The following is a 22,644-nucleotide window of genomic DNA, read 5'->3' on the forward strand; positions in this document are numbered from 1 at the left end:
CTAATTCGTTAAATCATAATCTCTAGAATCTTGAAAGGGGTTATCCTTAAAATCCTAAACAAATTTTAAAACTACAAAATCCCTTAATAAATAAGTCTCCAATATTTAAATACTCCCAAAGCATCCCAATTATTAATGGAGGCGGGGATGAACAAGAGGAAACTTTCATGGAGGAGAGAAGAAAGGAAGTTCAAGGTGCCCTTCGAGAAGTTTAAAGATTTAAACTCTCAAAATCCTAAGTATAAATAAATGCTTAACACCTAAATAGCATACTAAACCCCAAACTTACAACCTTTTAAAGCAAAAACACCATTGAATGCAAAAACACAAGAGCCTCTTTAAAATTCAAAGCCAAACACATAAAGATTAGATTGGAGACACTTAAACCCCATGTCCCAATGTAAATCCAAAAAAACTAATAAGCATCTTCTTGTATATTAAACCACAAACTCAAATTCCTTAAAATAAGGTTGCGAATTCTCAAACCTCAAATATCAAAGCCCCAAACTTGATTTCAAAATTCACAAGATACCCCTCAAACCCTTGATTATTGTTTAAAGCCTTGATTTGTTTTATTATATAATGTGTATTAATTTGACAGTGAATCCACTATTAATAACTAGAACCTAAATATGAATATTTAAACACTAGAATTTGATTAATTTTTTGAAGCATTTGAAATTCAAAACCCACAAGCTCTTAAAATCCATATATTTCAAATATCTAAAATCCCTAAACCCATAAATCTAACAAAGGCCCTTAAATTCCCCTACCTTGACTTAAAAACCTTATAAATCCTTTAAATCGCAACCTTGAATAAAATCAAAATCTGCAAACTTTATTTTTAACCTTTAAAAAACTAATCCATTAAATCAAAATCTATTAACCTACTATAATCTTGAAAGGGTAACCCTTTACAATTTGTATCGCTATTTACACTCTAAATCCTTAAAATCTTAAACAAAATAAAATCATCAACCAACTTTTGAAACCACAAAATCCCTAAAGAAACAACCTTTAAAAATTTAGAATTCCCAAATCACCACAATCATTACAACCACTAAAGATGTAAACTCTCAAAACCCTAGAACTTAAATAAATGCTTAAAATCTAGACAACAAACACCAAACCCCAAACTTTAAAACCTTTGAATGCAAAAACAAAAAAGCCACTTTGAATGCAAAGCCATAGAACACATAAATATTAGATTACAAACCCTTAAACCACTATAGCTGTAAAAACTAAACCCCATATCTTGTCATAAATATTGAAAACCCATATATTATACCACAAATTCAAATTACTTAAAATAAGGCTACAAACTCAAATTACTTAAAATAAGGCTGCAAATCCTCAAACACCAAACATCAAACCCCTAAACTTAATTTGAAAACCCATAAGATACCCCTTAAACCCTTGAAAGCTATGATGCCATTTATCTTTCAAGGATGGTGTCAAACCCTCGTGAATTTTAGTTCCTACCTCTATTACTCCTTCACAATATATTGATCAACTACATGTGTTAGTCTTTATGATGGTAGTTAGATGCATGCATGAATGTATCAATGAGATGGTCTTGATCGAGCATGTAAGAGATAATGAATTGGGCCATTGAACAAGAAGGATGCTAGTATGAGAATCCTTACAGTCCTAAAAGAGACCAACTTTTGAAACCCCCAAATCCCTAAAAAATAACCCTTTAATATTTAAAACACAGAAGGACCAATACCTTAAGAACCTTAATCCCCCAAATCATCCCAATAATTAAAACCTCAAAAAATTCTATACTCTTAAAACCCTAACATAAATAAATGATTAAATCCTAGACAACAAATGCTAAACCCCAAACTCACAACCTTGAGCCTTTGAATGCAAAAACATTGAGCCTCTAAATGGAAAAGAACAAAACTCCTTTGAATGCAAAAACATAAAAGCCTTTGAATGTAAAAACACAAACTATTAAAACCCAAAAGGAACTCCAAGTATTAAAACCCCTTAAAAAACCAATGTCTTAAAAACTTAAAACACAAAGATTAGATTGCAACCTTAAATCACCAACCGTAAAATCTAAACCTCATATCCCAATGTAAATCTAAAAAACTCATAAGAATAAATAACACCAAGTATGCAATCACCGCATAAAGCATAAACCACATGACGCAAGAGTTTATACGTGGAAAACCTAAATGGGAAAAACCACAGTGGGAGTTAGTACCCGCAATATCCACTATTTGCAGCATAGAGATCAAATCGGTTAAGGTCTACAACACTTGGTTAGGGGCACACCCTGTTAGAAGTGTCTAAGCTCGGTTAAGAGCTTTACAAAAGGCCTGCGAGGACCAGCCCTATTGGGAGCTACCCAAGTTACTGTGATTTGCAAACACATGTATTGTGTCACTTGGTTAGAGGATTTAATGATCAGAATTGTTAGGATCTGACAACACCCTGTTAAGAGTGACCTTGTGAGAGGATTTTCTTGCTGCAACTGTTAGGGAGACAACAAGTACAAATGATCTCAGTATAACACCTTCAGTGTCTGATAAGATCCGCTTCATAACATTACAACATCACATAGACTTCATCTCTCAACTCCTTTGATCATTGCACTATCAAAAATACAAAATCCGCTAATGATCTTTCACACTATCAAGCTCATACACATATATCCTTTCATACCTCATCACACATTTTAAATCATCATAAGGTCGGTAAGAACCTTGTTACAATTCCCTAGGTTCAATGCATCTAGACAATCTTGCATTGTGCACTTTAGTTATGTCGGCCACCGACATAACAAATCCAATTCTATGTCGTTTTATCAATCTGAGTGATTTTCATCACTATCCGTTAAGTCTCAATCAAAATACCTGCTATGTCAATCAAATCTTGTTCACCTGATCGAATTAGCACATGGGGTCACAAACATAATTTCATCTACCATCCTTCATTGTTGCTGTAAAAACGCATCATCTCATTCTTCATAGATTTCCTATACCAGTTGTCAGAATATGACTTTGTTTGTCTTTTACTGGTTAAAGTCCTAATTACCGGTTTTGATAAAACTGTCTCTACTTGCTGGTTAAGCCTTACCGGTTGACCTATAGGACTTAGATGACTGTGAAAACATAGTTGCCATCAATGACAACATACAACATAGTCATCATACAACAATCTAATCAAACATGTACCAGTTGTATCAAGCAAACAAACAATTACCGGTTAAGATCAAATGCCAACAATCTCCCCCTTTGACATTGATGGCAACACTTACAAAAAATGTGCAATACAAAAATTGACTATATGACATGTACTCCCCCTTAGCAATTACTCATATTACTCCCTCTTTACATTGCATTCAAAATTTTGACGGACTCTTGACTATTACTCCCCCTTTGACAACGATGCCAATTAAAGAAGTAAAATACATGAAAGATATGTACATTTTACATCAAAATTTGCATCAGAGCATATATAAATATAAGTCATAAAGTTTTTACAAAGTAATTTTAGAAAAAGCGTCACTAAAATAAAACTTCAACTATTTGAGATCATTATTCCATGTCTCTAATAGCGTGCCGGTAATCACAACATGTGTCTTTATCTACCCGGCTAATTCCTCCATTGCATCAACTGTGCTCATCTTAGGTGTAGCCAAAATAGCTTCCAACTCCTTATATGCTCGTTGTAAAATTTTAACTTTAGGAATCAGTTGAGTCTAGAGCTCCTTCAATGATCTAACTCATTTTACCTGCTCATGTTCATACATCTCAAGTTTGTGATGTAAGTCTACAACTGATCTACCAAAAAGAATAGCTGAGTCATTTAGTGGCCTAAATGTCTCACTCAAGATTTCAAGTTCTTTCTCAACATCTTCCCTTTTCTCCTTCACGTTAGCACAAAACAGTGTAAATTTAGTGTAGTGTCATAAAATTGCGACCTTAGCAATTTTTGACCGCATTAGGGTCCTCACGCACGCGAGATCAAATCCCCTAGCCTGATCAAAGACCAGGGATTGCTCAACCCTTAGAATTTGCTTCTTCCTTGGCCTCCACACCACCCTGTCTGCACTATGCCCTAAAGAAAGGGGCAGGACAGGGACGTGGTGCTCCTGTCCCTACCCTATTTTGGGGCAGGCCCTTTCTTTAGTTGTTGGCTTGATGATGATTTTAATGTATTCATCAATTGTTGTCATTGATGAAACACTCTCACACACACATATGATTTCATTGACTACCAGTGTAACTTCAATTGGTTTACACTGTCAACTGGTATGTTTAAGGCTTATCTCTAACCGGTACTTTGTGTCAACCGGTATGTTCTTAAGAGATAACTGGTGGCTACACTAAGTCGGCATCAAAAATGAAGAATGAAGATGAAGATGGAGATCAACCGGAAGATTCTAGGACAACGGTTCACATGTTTTGTTCCAACCAGTATTGACTGTTCTAACCGGTATCTAATTTTGTGATGAGTTAGCAGCACCGACTTCTTGACGGTCATTTCTGTGATGAGTTTTGATCACTTGTCTAGATACACTGCACCTAGGAAATTGTGTTTTGATTTCCTTAGGCCAACATAAGATTTGAATGTCTATTTAAAGACATCTTAGTGAATCATTTAAAACTAATAGAGAATGATGGTATGCAAATACTGATATGCATCAAGAGTGAAAGCTTTTGTTGAAGAGTGATAAGTGTAAGATGAAGAGCAGTGTTGAATGTAGTTAGAAGGATTTGATCAAGCAAATATTGTGCTACTCAGAATAGATCAAACCATTCTTGTTGTTTTCTAATCATTACAACAGAATCAAATCCCCTAGTTGAGTAAGCTCTAGCAAGCTTCATTTTATAAATCCTCTAACAAGATGATCCATTAGTTTGGATTCTCAAATCCTCCAACGAGGTTACTCTTAACAGGGTATAAGCTTCTAATCAAGCTTTGGGATCTCTAACAAGATTCACTCCTAGCAGAGCACTTTGTAGACCTTAACCGGTCAATTATCTATTACTGCAGATAGTTAACTTGTGAGTTCCATCTCACCGTGGTTTTTACCTATTTGGGTTTTCCACACATAAAACACTTGTGTTATGGTGGATGTTTTACTTTTTGTGGTTGTTGTTTTATCATTTTGGATAGCATGTATTTTGTTTAAATGCTTGGTTAAGTTCATCTTCTGGTTAGTGTTTGAAGTAGTGTTTTATTTGGTGTCACTAATTCACCCCTGCTCTCAGTGCTTTTCAATTCCATCAATTGGTATCAGAGCCTAACTTCTTTGAAGCCTAACCGCTTAGAAGGGAGTCTTGAAACTACCATGGGGGACAAGAGCTACTTCGAGATGGCTAGAGAGCTAGAAGCTAGCAGAAATGAAGATGAATCCCTTAGGGGCAAACTGAAAGCTTCTCAAGTCAAAAGGAGAGAGCTATCTGAAAAACTATTAGAAATATTAGATAATAGTTCTTCAGATAAAGCCAATATTGAAGCTTTAGCAAATGAAGTTGAAAAGGTGAACGGTGAGAAACTGAATCTAAGGAGAGAGCTAGAAGGTCTCACTATCTGCATGAGTCAGGAACTAGAAGCCAGAAGAGTTGTTGAAGATCTTATCAAGGTAAGAGATCAAGAGATTATAAAGATCAAATGGGAAAAAGACACTATGCATGAGAACTTGATTGCTGAAACAGAAGAAAAGGAGAACCTAAAGCTAGATCTTGAGCTGACATCATCTCTGAAAGAGAACCTGTCTAAGCATAATGAAGATCTTGTCAAAAAGCTTACTGAAGCCAATGAGAAATTGGAAAAGATCGCCAGAAGTTCTACCATGCTGGAAGAACAAATTCAATCACAGAGAATGAAGGGTGATATCTCTAGACTTGGTTTTCATACAACTGAAAAAGGTGAATCCTCCGGTACAAAGAGCAACTATCCAAAGAACAAAACTGCTCCTAAAGTCAATAAGCCTACAGGTAAGAAGGTTTTTAAACCTGTCTGCTTTGTTTTCCATAAGCCTGGTCATACTGCAAATGTTTGTAGAGATAAACCTAACATAAATGCAAATTACAATAATAATGCTAGGTATGTGTCAAGAAAGTTTGAAGGTCATTGCTTCACATGTGGAATGTATGGGCATAGACATGTTGAGTGCAGATATGGAGCAAACAATCTTGTACCACACATGCATCCTAGACCAAATGGTGATAAGATAAGGAACTTTGATAACCGGGTAAACATGGACTGGCAAAGATCCTACGACAACTGATTTAGTCCATTCGAAATGGAAAAGGTAACAAATGTGATCTGCACCTTCTGTAATAACTTTGGTCATGTGGCTATGAACTACAGAAGAAGAACAGGAAGAGGAAATGCAGGACCTTGGAGATCATCTGGTATGGTCTATTATCACTACAACAAACCGGGTCACTTAGCAAAATTTTGGAGATCAATAAATAGCAAACCGATCAACTCTTTCAATGATCAGAAAGGCAAGTAGAAAGTTGATGTTGAGGAAACCAGAGAGGATATGAACCAGACTTGGAAGAAGAAAAGTGATGATTTGCCTGGAGAAGAAATTGTTCCTTCACCTAGTGAAGAGAACCTAGCACCGGTGACTTAAGCTTGTTTAACATGGCTAAGGGGAGCTTCATGGTAAAACATCTCTGTACCCCTTGTAAAATGAGCGAGAAAGAATTTTTGAATCTTAAATTTTGGTGACTTTTTGTTGACGTGTTATTAACCGGTATTTCACTTAAGCGGTGAAATTAGGGTTTGTAACCTAAAGTGCGAGCATTTATTACAGTTGGTAAAAAGGGATAAAAACAAGTTTTACTTTATCTTTTTTACCCTTACTCTTTCAAGAAAATAAATTTGAAGCGATTGCAAAGCGGAACAAGATTTTCTTGTTGTCAATTGGTGAATTGCTTTGTGATTAGAGAAATTAACTTGAATCGAAAGTTGCAGAGCGGTGAATTGGTGTGCATCTGGGCATTTCAACCGGGAAGCGGAGCGACGCACAAGAAACAAGGTATTTCTTTGAGTATACCGCTTCGAAACTTACTTATCTAGAATGGCATCTACTTCTAAGTCTGTAGAGAGGTTGATGATCATTGCTGAGCCTGAGGAAGCTCTAAAGGCAGATCAAATTATGTCTTATAATGCATTGTCACAAGTCCCAAGCGATGTTGTGGTCAAAGGTGACTTGTCCAATTATATAGATTGCAAGATAGAAGATTTAGGAACTCTACACATCTATACACAGTTGAAATCACTCTGTGATAAGAATGAAAAGATTGAAACAAAATATGCTAGGGTTTTTTAAAAAGGTTTTCATAATGCCGCCTACTTTCTTGAAGATTTTGAGGAAGAACACATAAGAATCATTTTGAGTCGAGTCCATGTATTTAGAAAGGACTCACACAATAACCAAGAAAGCTATTAAGGTTGTAACTGGTTATTTCTCAACCAGTGAAATTCCTGTGCTAAGACAAATTTCAAAGGATACTATCTTCAAATTAACCGGTTCTACATCTGATAAGCGTTCTTTTTCTATCAACAATATTAGAGACCCTGCAGTGAAACTAACAACAATGGTGATAGGCTATCGGGTATTTTACTCCAATAGACTTAATAGTGTTCCATCTGCAGCAATTCATACAACACATAGAATGATTGCTGATAATGCAAATTATGATATCTCTGAAGCCATTAGAAGTCAATTATTTCAAAATTTGGAATCCATTAAGAAGGACAACACTCAAAAGTTCAAATATGGTCAGCTATTAGCTGGAATATTTTTCTATTTTCAGAACTTCCTACCGAGAATTGGGGATATTGAATGGTCAAAAGAACCTACCAGTCAATGCACAGATCAAGAACAAGATTAAGGCTGTGAAGAATACTTTTTCAGCTGCCTTGAATAAGTATTTTAATGAATTTCAGAAAAAGATGAGCATGAGAATGAGGTTACCTGAAGATGTGGTAAAACACTTTGCAAAAGACATAGTCTTCACTGTTACCACTGACTTTTGCTTGATGCAAGCAATTCAGCCTAGAGAGGAAGAGATGGAAGATATGAGCTATGAGGCTAATCATGATTTATTGGTTGGCTATGCTAATACCCTGTTAGCATCACCTAAAGATAAACAAAAGGTAAAATTGGACATTGTGGCAGTCCAAGTTGTACCTATAGAAACTGGTACTGTACCTGTAGCTAAGGTGAAAGGAAAGAAAAAGAAGTTTGATGAGAAGTCTCTTGTGAAAAAGACCACAAGGGTGACTCGGAGTGTCCTAACCAAAAAGGAATCGACACCTAAAGTATATGTAAAGAAGGAGAGTGCACCAAAGAAGAGAAATCGAAAATTGATTTTGCAACCAGAGTATGAGGGAACAGATTCTGAAGAAGGAAAAAATAACCGACAGAACATCCAAGAAGGTAAAGGTAGTGCCAAAGGCAACTACACCTATTGATATAGCTACCTACAAACCTGACATAGTTTTTGAGAGAACGATGAATACACTAGGAAGAAATAGGTTTGACAATGTCAAAGAATATTATGAGTCTTTCACTGAAGATGAGCAGAAGCAAGTCATTCAACAGGTAATAACTTATTTGGGTCATTACAATAGATTTCCGCATGACTTGGAAAAGGATATTTCAATCTCTTTGTATAATACTCTTTTAGATAAATGGGAAGAAGCTATTCAATTGGAAAAGAAGATTATTGATGAAATATTTGTACAATATTTTCCCAATTTATCCTCAGATGGAATTAGTGCTTTAGTTGAGCAATACAAAGTATATTTTGATTTTAAAATGAGAAGATTGAAGCTTCTTAATGCAAAAAGGGCAGTTATTGAGTCTGAGACACATCAGCTAGCTTGTGTAATCAAAAAAGAGGGAAGAACTCGTCCACTCTAGCAATAAGGATAATACTACAGATGATGTTCCTCTACCGGAAATGGATGAAGAGGATATTGTTCAACCTGACATAGTCTATCCAATCAAGAACAAGGATTATTTCATTATTCTTGTTGATGAATATGTTCAGAACATAGTAGACCTATCTAGAGACAACGCTGCACCAGATATGGAGCCTCCTACAATTATTGAAGTACATGTTACATTAGTTAATCAACCGACTATTCAACTAAAACTGTACCTCCTGAACCGACGAAGCAGAAACTACTTGAAGATGATGATGATGATTCTTTAAGTATTTCAGGACCCATTGATATAAACACTTTGAGGGTGTCAGAAATGATGAAGATTGTTAATGTTATGCAATCTAGAGAGCATAAGAAGAGACTGAAAGAGCAAAGGATTGAAGTAGAGACAATCCAGAATGCAGTAGAAATTTTGTCTGGTTTACTATCGGAAACAACTGTTGCACATCTTCCTACACCCATTAGCAAACTTGGTCAGTTAGTTGCAAATGCATCTGATCAAATCAAGTCACTTGAAGATGTTGTTCAAATGTCTGTTGCGAAGAGCCACAAGAAGAAATATGGAGATAAACTGGCAAAGAACATTGAAGGTGGCAAAACGGCTTTATCTCATAATGGAAGTCTGTTGAAGAAAGCTATTGAATCTGGAGGAAAGTATCTTGCCTTTACCTCCAATGTTTCTTTCTTTTATGCTGACATTTCTAAGAGTCAAATTGAAACCGAGCAAGAAATGGAAAGAATATGCAAGGCATACCACTCTAGGACTCCATTCATGACCGGTCTGTAGATGATTTGCATGACAGATTAGACAAGAATGATATTGAGAAGGCTAAGAGACTCCAATCTCTAAAAGAGCTCAAGAGTTTGCTCACCTCACAAGTCGACATTCTTCAAAGAGCCTACTCCAATGCAGAAGCTATTCTTGCTACTCCTAAAACCTGCACGCTGGACTCAATGGAAGAATTCCATTCCCAATTGATGTCTACATTTGAGTATACTGCTAACATACTGGAATCATGGGAAAATGCTTTATCACAGATGAAGCAAAACTTTAATGATGTTTTTATGAGATTAGCCAATGCATGAACTTTTTAAAAGTTGTTAATATATGCAGAACACTTTGATATATATATATATATATATATATATATATATATATATATATATATATATATATTTTACTTTTTCATTTTGGCATTCTTGTCAAAGGGGGAGTAATAATATGTATGTGTGTTTTTGAAATTTTTGTATTTATGCATGCATTGAGGGGGAGTATTGCGTTAAGGGTGAGTATGAGTATATGTGTAAATTTGTTGTGTATGCACACTTAGCGGTATTGTATTACTCTAAAAAAATTCTAAGTGTTGCCATTAATGCCAAAGGGGGAGATTGTTGGCTTGATGATGATTGTAATGTATTCATAACTTGTTGTCATTGATGAAACACTCTCACACACACATATGATTACATTGACTAACGGTGTAACTTCAATTGATTTACATTGTCAACCGGTATGTTTAAGGCTTATCTCTAGCCAGTACTTTCTGTCAACTGGTATGTGCTTAAGAGATAACCTGTGGCTACACTAAGTCGGCATCAAAATGAAGAATGAAGATGAAGATGGAGATCAAGCGGAAGATTCCAAGACAACAATTCACTTGTTTTGTTCCAACCGGTATTGACTGTTCTAATCGATATCTGATTTTGTGATGAGTTACCAGCATCGACTTCTTGACGGTCATTTTTGTGATGAGTTTTGATCACTTGTCTAGATACACTGCACCTAGGAAATTGTGTTTTGATTTCCTTAGGCCGACATAAGATTTGAATGTCTATTTAAAGACATCTTAGTGAATCATTTAAAACTGATAGAGAATGATGGTATGCGAATACTGATATGCATCAAGAGTGAAAGCTTTTGTTAAAGAGTGATAAGTGTTAAGATGAAGAGCAGTATTGAATGTACTAAGAAGGATTTGATCAAGCAAATATTGTACTACTCAGAACATATCAAACCATTCTTGTTGTTTTCTAATCATTACAACAAAATCAAATCCCCTAACCCGGTAAGCTCTAGCAAGCTTCATTGTACAAATCCTCTAACAAGGTGATCCATTAGTTTGGATTCTCAAATCCTCCAACGAGGTTACTCTTAACAGGGTATACGCTTCTAATCAAGCTTTGGGATCTCTGATTCGCTCCTAGCAGAGAACTTTGTAGACCTTGACCGATCAGTTATCTATTACTACAGATAGTTAACTTGTGAGTTCCATCTCACCGTGGTTTTTACCTATTTGGGTTTTCCATGTATAAAAAACTTGTGTTATGGTGGATGCTTTACTTTTTGTGGATGTTGTTTTATCATTTTGGATAGCATGTATTTTGTTTAAATGCTTGGTTAAGTTCATCTACCGGTTAGTGTTTGAAGTAGTGTTTTATTTGGTGTCACTGATTCACCCCCCCCCCCCCCCCCCCTCAGTGCTTTTCAAGTCCATCATAAGCATACATTGTAGGTTGTGTAGTGAGGAGGAAAACTCCCCTAATGTCGGCCTATGACAACAATCAGTTTCATTAACCCTAATTGACATGTATTTAAGTTGCATTTGGCCTCTCATTTGGATAAGTTGGTCAAGTTGCATAAGTTCAATAAGGTGAAAAATTGCGATCAAATGTTCAAGAGCAATCAAGCATCCCTTTCAAACATTGAGCATCTCAAGTCTCCCTTCAAGGCTAGGTGTTGCATTCAAGTCAAGGATTCAACCATTGAAGAGGAGATTGATTCCAACATTCAATTCCACACAAGTATTTCTATCAACATTGCTATCACAACCTCCCTTGAGGTGATCTACATTTCAGTCTTTCATTTACATTTGCTTGCAAGTACTTTCTTTCATTACTTGGTTAATTCCAAAACTTGGGTTTGACCTAAAGGCAAACCCCCAATCCCAACCCCTTTCCCTCTCTTTTATGTGTGTAGGTTACAGGTGCGCAACTATACTTTCGGATTTGGACTCCATTTGTAGAGGCAAAAGAACCCTTTTCGTTTTGCAGATTTTTCGGAGGACTGTGTACATTCCCGCCATGGTCCGGGCAACTTTTACTCAAATTCGCAGAGCGACTTCATCTCTACATATTACTACCAGATCCAGGTGCACAACTTCATCCTATACTCTGATCTCAAGTTATAATCAGTTCTTTGTCACTTTTGCACTGCACAATTCAATCATTTTCTTTCCATTTCAAATAGGAAGTGGGGATGAACTTATCATTCCCATTTCATTCAGAATTTTATCTTCTTCTTTGGAGGTTGAATCTAGTGAATTCTCCCTCTCTTCAATGTAATTAGGTGAAAAGTGTTTCAAGGAAAATCCGTAGTGAAACTCTCATCTCTCCTTGGAGGGAAATGGTAGTTTTCCTCTTGATCTCTCATTCACACATTTTTCACCCACCGATATATTTTGGTGAACCCGACGTCTTGCATTCTCTCCTTTGAACAAAATTGCATATTTTTCATTTGCAAGTTTCAAATTTCTGCAAACTTAGTGGTTAAATCATTAAAAACCCTAGTTTTTAAAATTAAAATTGAACTTGTGATTTGTAAAAATTGCTTGTGGTTATCTTAGATTTGAAAATTATTTTGTTTGTCAAATTCAATTTCCTCATTGTATTGTTCAATTCGCAAATCAAATTTACAAAATTAAGTGGTTACTTGTTAAAACCCTAATTTTCAAAAATCATATTCAACTTGTGTAAAAATTGGATTTCCATTTAATTTTCAGATTTTTGATTGTTCTCAGACTTGTTTTCATTCCTACAATTCAATTTTTCAATTTCCCTCCTTTTTCCCAAAATTCAAATTTCAAATTTAAGTGGTTAAGTCATAAAACCCTAATTTTCATAGTTAATTGGATTTTGTGCAAATTTCACTCAATTTCATTCAAATTCAGATTTCTAAACATTTTCTAAGGTGTCCCTATCCATTAGGTTTGACCTTGTTCAAATTTGCAATTCAATTCCTCTTTTTCTTCAAAGCCCTAATAGGGTCCTATTTTTACATTTGAACCTTAATTTTGCCCATCTAGAAATCGTAAAATTCGCCAATTTTTTGGGGTTAGCTTTGAAATCATCGTAATATTCATCCCTGAAAATTTCGAAAAAAGTTGGTCGGACCATGTGTGTTCCCACCACGATCCTCGACTTTTTTCCCAAAATTTCGGGAGATTGTTATGACTATATTTACTAGCCTAAATCTAGAAGATTTGCTGATTTTATCGATTTTTTATCCCTCTAGAATCAGAAATACCTCCAAAATTTAACATTTCGAATTTCAAGAAATTTTTTAAAATTAAGAGGTTAATTATAGTCTGCCCTAATTTTAAAAATTTTGATATCAAAATTAAGTGGTATTCCCTTGGCCCTAATTTTAAAATTCCAATTTCCTTTCATTTTTGGAAATTGTGTCATCCTCTTCTTCCAACAAAGTTCAAATTGTATAATCATTATTTTCTTACATTTTACATTACTCAATTTTGTAAGCTTTGTTCCTATATGTTCAATTTGTGTGATTGGTTTATTGATTTCTTTACTTCTTTCAATTATATATGTACTGGTTTACCAGTTGGTGAATGCATGTTATAATAAGGTTAAAATTGAACATTCCGGTAAAACACTGATTCACCCCCCTTTGAGTGTTCTTGGATTCCAACAAATGGCTCCAAGATATACCACCTTATGAAGATCATGATATAAATGCACAAGCATACACGAGCACCCTCTGTAATCATGCTCTCAAGTACTCTACCTCAACTGACTAATAGTCCATTCGACCTATGGTTGGGAAATAAGAAACCTCCAACAAAGCCAACTAGCATTGATGGTAGTGGCTCATACAAATCCAACATATCCTGCCACGGGATCTCATAACCACATATCTCATCATCATCGAAGATCCTCCTCAAAGCATCAATACCTCCCTGCTCAGTGTGGTTGTATATAATCAACTCTCCAACCACCAGGATCCTCAAAATTCGGTACACGTCCTCTAGAATAACTGTCATCTCATTGGTCGCCAAGTGGAAAGTGTTGGTGTCGCTATGCCAGCTCTCTGCCAATGCAGTCAATAATCCCCTGTTAATCCTATACTGGGGCATTTCAATAAAAGAGGACCAACTGCATCTCACAATGATATCTAAATCCGCTTGCACCAGACAAGGAATCAATCACCAAGTCTTCGAGTATCGCTCCTTAGATCGTAGTACTCTCAAATTCTCTTATAATCATAACATATCAGAAGTCAGCATTTGATCAATCAATTTATCTATCAAACCTAATCAACTCATAAGAGATTTCAATCAAATCTCGTTGAGCGCCTATCATTGATTTGCATTTATCATGAGGTCAATCATCATCTATTCTATCAAAAATCAACACAAATATTGATGCAATCGACAAATATCAAAAAGGAAGAAGAAAAATCAAATTCTATTCCTCTGGTGTGCATGTGCTAATCTGTGTCATCATTGCACTAAAATAGTGCATCTATGTGCTAAGATCATCAATGCGCTAATTTGGGCCATCAATGAACTGGTAAACTCAACCTATGCGCCAAATCAATAGATGCACTAGAATACCTACTCTATGCACTAATCTATGCAGGATATGCACAAAAAAGACCTATGCGCTAGAAAACCTAACTGATGCGTTGAGAAATCTGGCCTATGCACTAAATTTGTGCCCTACCATCCTATGCACTAAAACAGTTAATCTAAGCACTAAATTTCCCTTCGTATGTGCTAAAACGTGTTTTACCTGAGCTAAAAAACCTAAAAAGCGTGCAAATTTTTTTTTTTTTTTATAACAAAAGGAGGATTTTTGGGGTACGTATCAGAGGTCCATATGCTGATAGTCGCTAATATCATTGAACTCGCTCGAATATGTGAGTATGATATAGGATCACCATTTTGCTCCAAGCTCTCTTCTTCACTCACAATGCACAAATGAAATCAAATGGTCAATCTTTTTCACTTTTTACCTTAAGGGGTGAAAATGGGTAATTAAGTGGGGGTGTATTTTCCACTTTCTCAAACTAATTAATTGGCAGCGTAATTCATTCATTTTATCGAGAGATGAATCGGTCTCAAAATCCTAAAAGTTAAAAAAATTTCAAAAAATCCTAAAAAATCTTCTTTTTAAAAAAAATCATTAAAATTTCAACAAAAAGTGTCGAAAAACTCAAAAAACTCAAAAAACTTCATCAATTCATCTCCCGAGGGGGCATGTGCACATCATCACTCGACAATAAGAAATCTTTATTAGTGTTATCAATGTTTGGGGCATCAAAGCAAATTTTGTTTGAACCAATGTGTCGCAAACACATCACTTCAAGGAGGGGCAACATGTATACACTAAAATTTGGTCTAGATAGAATTAATTAAATACAAGTTATTTAATTAATAATTTTTAATTCTTCTACTTATATTTATATACTTCATTTTCTAAATTCTTCGTATCTTAAATCATTTTCTTCATTTTGTAATTAATTAAACAAATTTAATTAAAATAAAGTCACATGGATCCTAACTTATAACCACCCTCCACCTCATCTAACCATTTGTCTTATTATGCCACATCAACATGTCTCACAAATTAAATATTTTTAAATATTTAATTAATCAGTTATCCTCAACCAACTCAACAACCTAAGAGACACATGTCAGTTTCAACAAACTAAGGACACTTGGCCTTCTCTCCATTTTTCCTCCATCTTCCACTTGGCATTTTGTTCTCATGAAGGGAACAAGATCCCCTTTTCTCTCTAACCTCTTCATCTCTAACCATCCATCTCTCTAGATCGAATCCAGACCATTGATTCCTGCCACCTAGGCTCATGCCTTGGAAAATCTATAAATATCCCCTCATTTCTAGTCATAAGGGCTCTCTCTCATTAATCTTGCATTATTAGGCCTACATACTACAATTTTCTATTCTCATCCAACATATGAACATTATAGTCTTTTTGTATCCATCATCTTAGCATAGTTGTTATATCAATCTCGGATCATGATCATTTATCTAGCATTTTGCATTTAGAATTTAGAATCATGATAGGTAACACTCGTTCTTCAAGTAGTCATCTTGTAGATCATCCAACCACTGAGAGCCAATCCAAAGATCCACAAGGTCCTTGAAGATAGAGGACAATAAGACTCCATTAAGGAGGGGATTTGATTAATTTTGCTTATTGTATGAATTCCTTGATATAATGTTTCATTGGTGTGTGTTTTATGCTTTTATTTATTGATTCACATTTTCTCACACACAATAACTATTATCAATTTAATTTAGAATAATGAATTAAGATTTACAAGTGTTTAGTTTTAGATTTGATATATATGAAAAAATATCTATGAACTGAATACTTTTGAACTAAAAATTATTTTTATATTATAACTAATTTTCATTACTACAAATTTGATATGAATCTGAAATTGAAGTTTGCAACTCTTATTAGACTAATTCGATAAATTATGGAATTAACCAACTATACTACTCAATACTTTTTTACTATATTTATTGCCCCTACTACAATATAGTTTTTTTATTTATCGGTAATAAGATATATTTTATTAATAGTTATTAATAAAATTACATTTCTTAACAACTTTGCATCAATCACAAACTTAACTACTGGAACTAGAGAACACCCACCAACAAAATCCATCCTACAACATTTACAAAGATATCAATCAAGATTTGCATTTTGTTCCACTCTTCGTATGAGAGCAAAGAGTCATATCAAAGTCCATGCCTTTGATTTTTTGAATTTCTTGCTTTTCACAATCATCCAACCATCTTCCACTTTGGTTGCCTCCTTCCACTCTAGTAAGTTACAATTTGCCATCCTCCCTACCCCGAAAATCCTTCCCTCTTGTTGAAAGTGGTTGTCAACACTCCTCCACTTCCTCGTGTGCTTCTGCAGTTCTCTTTTTCTCCCTCCCAATAGGTGTAGTGTTGATCGACACCGTCTCACTTTCAGATGTGACAACCCTAGAAGGTTGTGAACCCAACTCACCAAGAGTGCCTTCCACATTAGATTGGGAATTCATCCACACATCATCAACACTACTGCCAATAGAAAAACCAACCTAAGGGGATGTCTCTTGAGGCCTATGCTTTGCCTCCTCTACCAGGTACTTGGGAAAAATTCCTCTGTTTCTCAGCCTTCTTCTCAACCGTGTAGTGTTGTACAATAGCATCTTTCCACCAAGATGCTTCCCTAGGCATTCTATCTCTGTCACATTGTGCAACCACATGTCCTGTTTGAAAACTTCTTCTGCACCTAAAGGGGGTCCTTTCGTAGTTCAGAGATTGAACCCAGGATCCCTTTGATGTTTTAATCAAGATTTCAACAGGCAACCCTTTAGAAATATCCATTTCAACTAACAAACAAGCATAGGTGGAATGTAGAAGACTTGACGAATCAATATCTACCATCAAGAAGTCCCCAAGCGCATTTCCAATTGCTTCCAAAAGAGAATCAAACCACAAATGGAGAGGAAGATTAGGGAGCCTTACCCATAGAGGCATTTTCTCAAAAGCTTTTGTAGATGGATTAAAGTCAGGATGCCAAGGCTTCAGCATCAGAGAGAACTTGTCCTCCCAACACCAGAAATGTTCACATAACACCTTATTTATGTTCAGACTGTTCTTGAAAATAATTATTAAAAACCCTTTTGTTGGAGGATAAATTTGAACACGACCTATAAGAATAGGTTCCCAATGGGCAGAAATCCAAGAGTGCAACTCTAGAAGGCTTGGCCAAAGGCCCCTAAATCGGCCAATAACACGAAGATTGGAGAAAACATAAATATTCAAAGTGATTTCATCCTCCACCTTCGCATTTAGGTCCACCACAATGGCAATTAATGTTGGGATTAAATCCCCCATTCCTCACGTCGCCCTACTCTAAACGCTAGTCTGTAGCTTTGTGCGCCTAGCGGGATCGCAACCTTGAGGCATAGCCCATTTCGACTGTTTGATTCAAACCCAGCATCTGATCAATCTTGGTTGGCCGCGAGTGCTCCATGTCCCTTGCTGTTTGTGTGCCACCAGAACCAATTGAGGTCGAGTCGTCCAAGAAACCACCAAAGTCATTCCTTTGCATATGGTAAACCAAGCTTTCAACTTCGCCATTACTAGCAGGCTTTTTCACATCTGCCATCTTGCATCTCGACCCAGTTAACCCGTTATTCAACCGGTCATTGCAAAAGAAAATCACCTTAGCCCCTAAAGAAGAAACCCTAGCTGCAACACCCAAGAGTTTCAAACACCTTCGGAGCGCCATTAGGAATTATTACTACAATATAGTTGTTACTTCTATTATAATATACTTACTTTATTATATTTATTACTTCTACTACTATACTTGTTACTTATACTACAATATACAACAAGTCTATAACAAGTCCTTGCCACTACGTGGCACTCATTTTTTAGATATATTTTTTTTTCCTTGTTTCCTATGCTACCTATACCCTCCCTTCCCTCTTCTTTTTAGTCTTCTATAGTGTGCAACAATATTCATTCTCCTTAGCATTCTTCATGGTGATGATGGATTACGTAGTGTGATTCAAAACCTTGATGAAAAATCTAATCTAAAAGCAACATTGATCAAAACAATGAATAGTGGAAATCTCATGTCATTAATTGAAAAATAAATAATTAAATTATTTTTTTAAATATTAAATTATTATTAAAAAGCAATAATATTCAATGGAATTAGTTCTAAAAATTATCGAAAGGCAAAAAATTATTTTATGAAATTATAATATTAATTAAATTATTAAATTCGAGACGCTTTGTAATTTAAAAAAAGAAAGTAAAAATAAAAATCAGTTATATAGGAACTCTCCGAAATATAATATAAACTTTTGAAATATAATTATTGCCAATATGTGTCCGACTGTTTCCGTTGGAACTGATATTTCGCGACTTTTATTTCAAACTATTCCCTGCTTATGTTGCTCAGTGTAGTCTATATAACTATTCCCTGCTTATGTTGCTCAGTGTTGGTCTGGGTAACGATTGAGGGGCTGGATAACCATTGTTGGTCTGGATAACTATTGAGGGGCTGGATGACCATTGCAACGGTCTGTTTTTTTTCCTTTTTATAGAATAGTGCCGTTCATGAAACGACCTATTTTTTTTTTTTTTTTGCGTTTTACAGAAAAATGTCGTTGATGAAAGGGCCTGTGTTTTTTTCTTTTTATAGAATAGTGCCGTTGATGAAACCGCCTGTGTTTTTTTCCTTTTTATAGAATAATGTCGTTGATGAAAGGACCGTTGATGAAGCGACCGTTGATTTCTCTATTTATATAGAGGCAGCCTCAGATCATTTATAAACAGTTCAATATCAGTTTTCCTGAGTGGAAACTGTGGGGCGCGGCTTGAAATGTTTTTCTCTGTTTTGTAGGTCAGATGTGGCGCTTCTGAAGTTTTGGGTCGGCATGAGCTAGCTCTGGCCTTCCTGGCCGCTTCCCTAGATTTTCTCGAAGGCCATATTGTGGTTTCAATGGCGGCGATTCTAGGGCACTCCAATTGGGGTTTCCATGGGCAACATCAGAATCGCCCTGGCAGCCATCGGGAAGCTCATGTTTGTCCAATTCTAGGAGCTGGTGTGCCACTACTATAATGGTCTGCCTTGGAATCGGTCTGGTGCGCTCAATCTTTCACTCTATTCTATTATATAAATTTTATAGAATATTTTATGCAGTATTGTACTCATATATTTGTTCATTCTATACCCAAGAGAGACGCATTCTGGTTTGTTACTCTCTTTTATTTAATTTCAGATAAGCTTTCTGGGCAATAATGAATTATTATGAAGTTGCTCATGTTGATGGCTGTTAGATTTTCTGAGTTTCTATATTTTCGCTGACTGCATCTTGTAATATAATTTGTTGTTTGAGCAGTGTAATATAGGTGACCCTGTAATGCTTTGGGTGAACAAGGTTGGTCCTTACAACAATCCACAAGAAACATATAATTATTCTGTTTCTGACTTGGGCTTTCCAGTTCTTGGATCCGAATACTGGTGTTTTGAGTCTTGAGTCTCATTTTCTTTGAATTGTTATTGAAGGATATGATTTGAAATTATCGTAATCGTTTTTTCAATTGCTATAATGGTATGGATTATATTAGTCTTCTGCAGATTTGTCTGCTCTATTTTCTCTCTATTTGAAGTTTTATCGTAGTCAGATGGATTTAATTTATGATCATGATGAATGGCCAATTTAGTAAGTTATTTGTGGTCAATGGCTTTTGTCAATAGTCTAGTTATTTTGATACTCTTCAGGCGGATTCCTTTCTTCTTGTTTCTGAAGATAATGCTAGCTATTCTAGTGTCGATGATAAAGGTGTCTGTTACAATGTTTGTGTTTCTCCTAGTGGAGATGTTGATCCTGGTGGATGTTTGTTGCAGATGGTACTAAGCAGTGTGGTGCGCATGTTTATCTTGGGCTTTTTTTCTGACTGTGACCTGGATCTAGATATTTCCACTCTGCTGGTCGTTCCTTATAAGAGTTAAGTCTTTGGAAAAATATTTCAAGTCCTACAATTGACAAGTTAGATAAGAAATTTGGTGACAGTTGATCGTAGGTGTTTTTATATGGTATGAACTGTTGTTATATGTGCTGGTCTGCTCTCTCAGGTTTTCCCCTGTTTTAATCATTTTTGCTTAGCTCGTTTTATGGTGCTAGGGCATGGTACATAGGTTCTAGAGGGTTGATATGGATAGGTTAATGTTTGTCGATTTTCTGAGTTTTGTCTCAGCTGTGTTGAAATCTTTGTACATCTTTGGTCAGATGCTTGAAGGTGCTATATTTCTAAACTATTTCTAGTTCCTTTTTTTAAGTTGCATTCTATGAAAGGCATCAATTTAGAAAAGCCTGGTTTGGCAGATTGAAAAGTCATGTTAGAGATGGACTTCGAAAAGCTGGACCTTCAGATGTTTGGACATTCAAATGGAGCCGAAAAAGGCATGTACTTTCCTACCAGGAGTAGTAAAGTTGGCCTCAAGTCATCCCATTTTTATAGCGCTTGATTTTGTAGCTATCACTTTCTACTTCTTTTTTATTTTATTTTATTTATTTCCTGCGCTCTATTCTGCTATATTTTGTAACTAGCCTCTTTTATGTTGAATTTTACTGATCGTATACCTTAAAAGTGATGCATTCTGGTTTGTTACCCTTTTTTATTTAATTTCAGATAATCTGTTAGGGCAATAATGAATTACTATGAAATTGTTCATGTTGGTGGCTGTTAGATTTTATGAATTGTTTTCTGACTGCATCTTGGATATAAAATTGCTGACTTTGTATATTGTATTGAGTAGTGTAATATAGGTGACTTTGGGTATATTGTATTGAGTAATGTAATATAGGTGACTTTTGGTGAACAAGGTTGGTTCTTACAACAATCCACAAGAAAACATATAATTATTACTCTGCTGTGGAATCTGAATACTGGTGTTTTGAGTCTTGAGACTCATTTGATTTGAATTGTATTTGAAATTATTGTACTTGTTTGTTTAATTGTTATAATGGTATGGATTTGAAATTGTTTGTTTAATTGTTATAATGGTATGGATTTGAAATTATTGTATTTTGCAAATTTTATTTACTCTGCTGAGTTTTATTCTTTGGTTGAACAGATTCTATTGATGGCTGTTAGATTTATAAGTTTAGATTTTATGAATTTATTATGAAATACCGTGCCAAGGGACTGATTGAACCCCTGCCATGGTGGACCAAATGTTTAAATGGTACCAGATTGGTAGTGAAGGATCGGCGTTACCAATAAATTACTATGGTGTTGTTCATATTGATCAATAAATTACTATGGTGTTGTTCATATTGATCAATAAATTACTATGGTGTTGTTCATATTGATGGCTGTTAGATTTATAAGTTTAGATTTTATGAATTTATTATGAAATAGCCTGCCAAGGGACTCATTGAACCCCTGCCATGGTGGACCAAATGTTTAAATGGTACCAGATTGGTAGTGAAGGATCGGCTGTATAACTATGCAGCACAAGCTACAGTTATATTTGTTGAGTGTTGGGTATACACAGTGAACAAGTTATTCAGGCGTTCGTTTCTCGTCATGCAATGTCTACAATCTTTTAGTGATGTTGGTAGCTACTAGTTTCGTGGATTTCAACATGTACTCATTTCTTGAAGTGTTTTTGGTAGCTCGCTTATTGGAATTTCCACATGAAATTAGAATTTTACGATTATCAATCTGTCATTCTTATGGGCATTTTAGGGTTCAAAGATATAAATACGATTCTTTGTTTCGACTTCGATTTTGTTGTTTTGGGATCTAACTGAAATCTGGTGTTTTGAGCTTTGTGTCTCATTTGCTTTGAATTGTTATTGAAGGATTTGAGAAAATTGGCATTGGAGTTGAAAAGGGTATGTAATAAGGCCAATTCTGGTGATTCGTGTGACTCTTAACCCTTACTGAAGGATTTATTTTTTCAATTCTAGGGAGCTGATAAGTTGTGGGTTGGGCTCTGAGTACTCTAGTACCTCTTCAGTTTGAAAGTATTCTATTATGGTTGGCATTTGTTGTATTCATTGCTATGCATCCTAAAAATAACCCTACACACAAGGGGATGGACTTGAGAGGTTCTGAAGGGAAATGAGC

General features: G+C 35.5%; 1 protein-coding gene and 1 long non-coding RNA gene across 5 annotated transcripts; one reads left to right on the forward strand and one right to left on the reverse strand.

Moving 5' to 3' along the window:
• Positions 1 to 17,100: 17,100 nt before the first annotated feature.
• On the reverse strand, positions 17,101 to 17,880 carry LOC131073721 (uncharacterized). Its single transcript, XM_058010222.1, has one exon. The coding sequence runs from the start codon at positions 17,878 to 17,880 to the stop codon at positions 17,101 to 17,103; it is 780 nt and encodes a 259-aa protein (XP_057866205.1).
• Positions 17,881 to 18,902: 1,022 nt separating this feature from the next.
• LOC131073739 (uncharacterized) lies at positions 18,903 to 21,844 on the forward strand. Of its 4 annotated transcripts, none has more exons than XR_009372234.1 (5): positions 18,903 to 19,082; positions 19,251 to 19,647; positions 19,905 to 19,943; positions 20,414 to 21,335; positions 21,374 to 21,844. It is a non-coding gene; the product is annotated as an uncharacterized LOC131073739 (long non-coding RNA). The 4 variants fall into 4 exon arrangements; XR_009372235.1 differs by lacking the exon at positions 19,905 to 19,943 and having other exon boundaries at positions 18,905 to 19,082; positions 20,414 to 20,805; positions 20,892 to 21,335; XR_009112973.2 differs by lacking the exon at positions 19,905 to 19,943 and having other exon boundaries at positions 18,904 to 19,082.
• Positions 21,845 to 22,644: the final 800 nt, after the last annotated feature.

Source organism: Cryptomeria japonica, chromosome 1 (assembly GCF_030272615.1).
Source record: "Cryptomeria japonica chromosome 1, Sugi_1.0, whole genome shotgun sequence".
Lineage (NCBI taxonomy): Eukaryota > Viridiplantae > Streptophyta > Pinopsida > Cupressales > Cupressaceae > Cryptomeria > Cryptomeria japonica.

Bases quoted from the DNA above. Each gene is read 5' to 3' on its own strand.
- LOC131073721 (XM_058010222.1), bottom strand. From the start codon at position 17,880: ATGGGGGATTTAATCCCAACATTAATTGCCATTGTGGTGGACCTAAAT.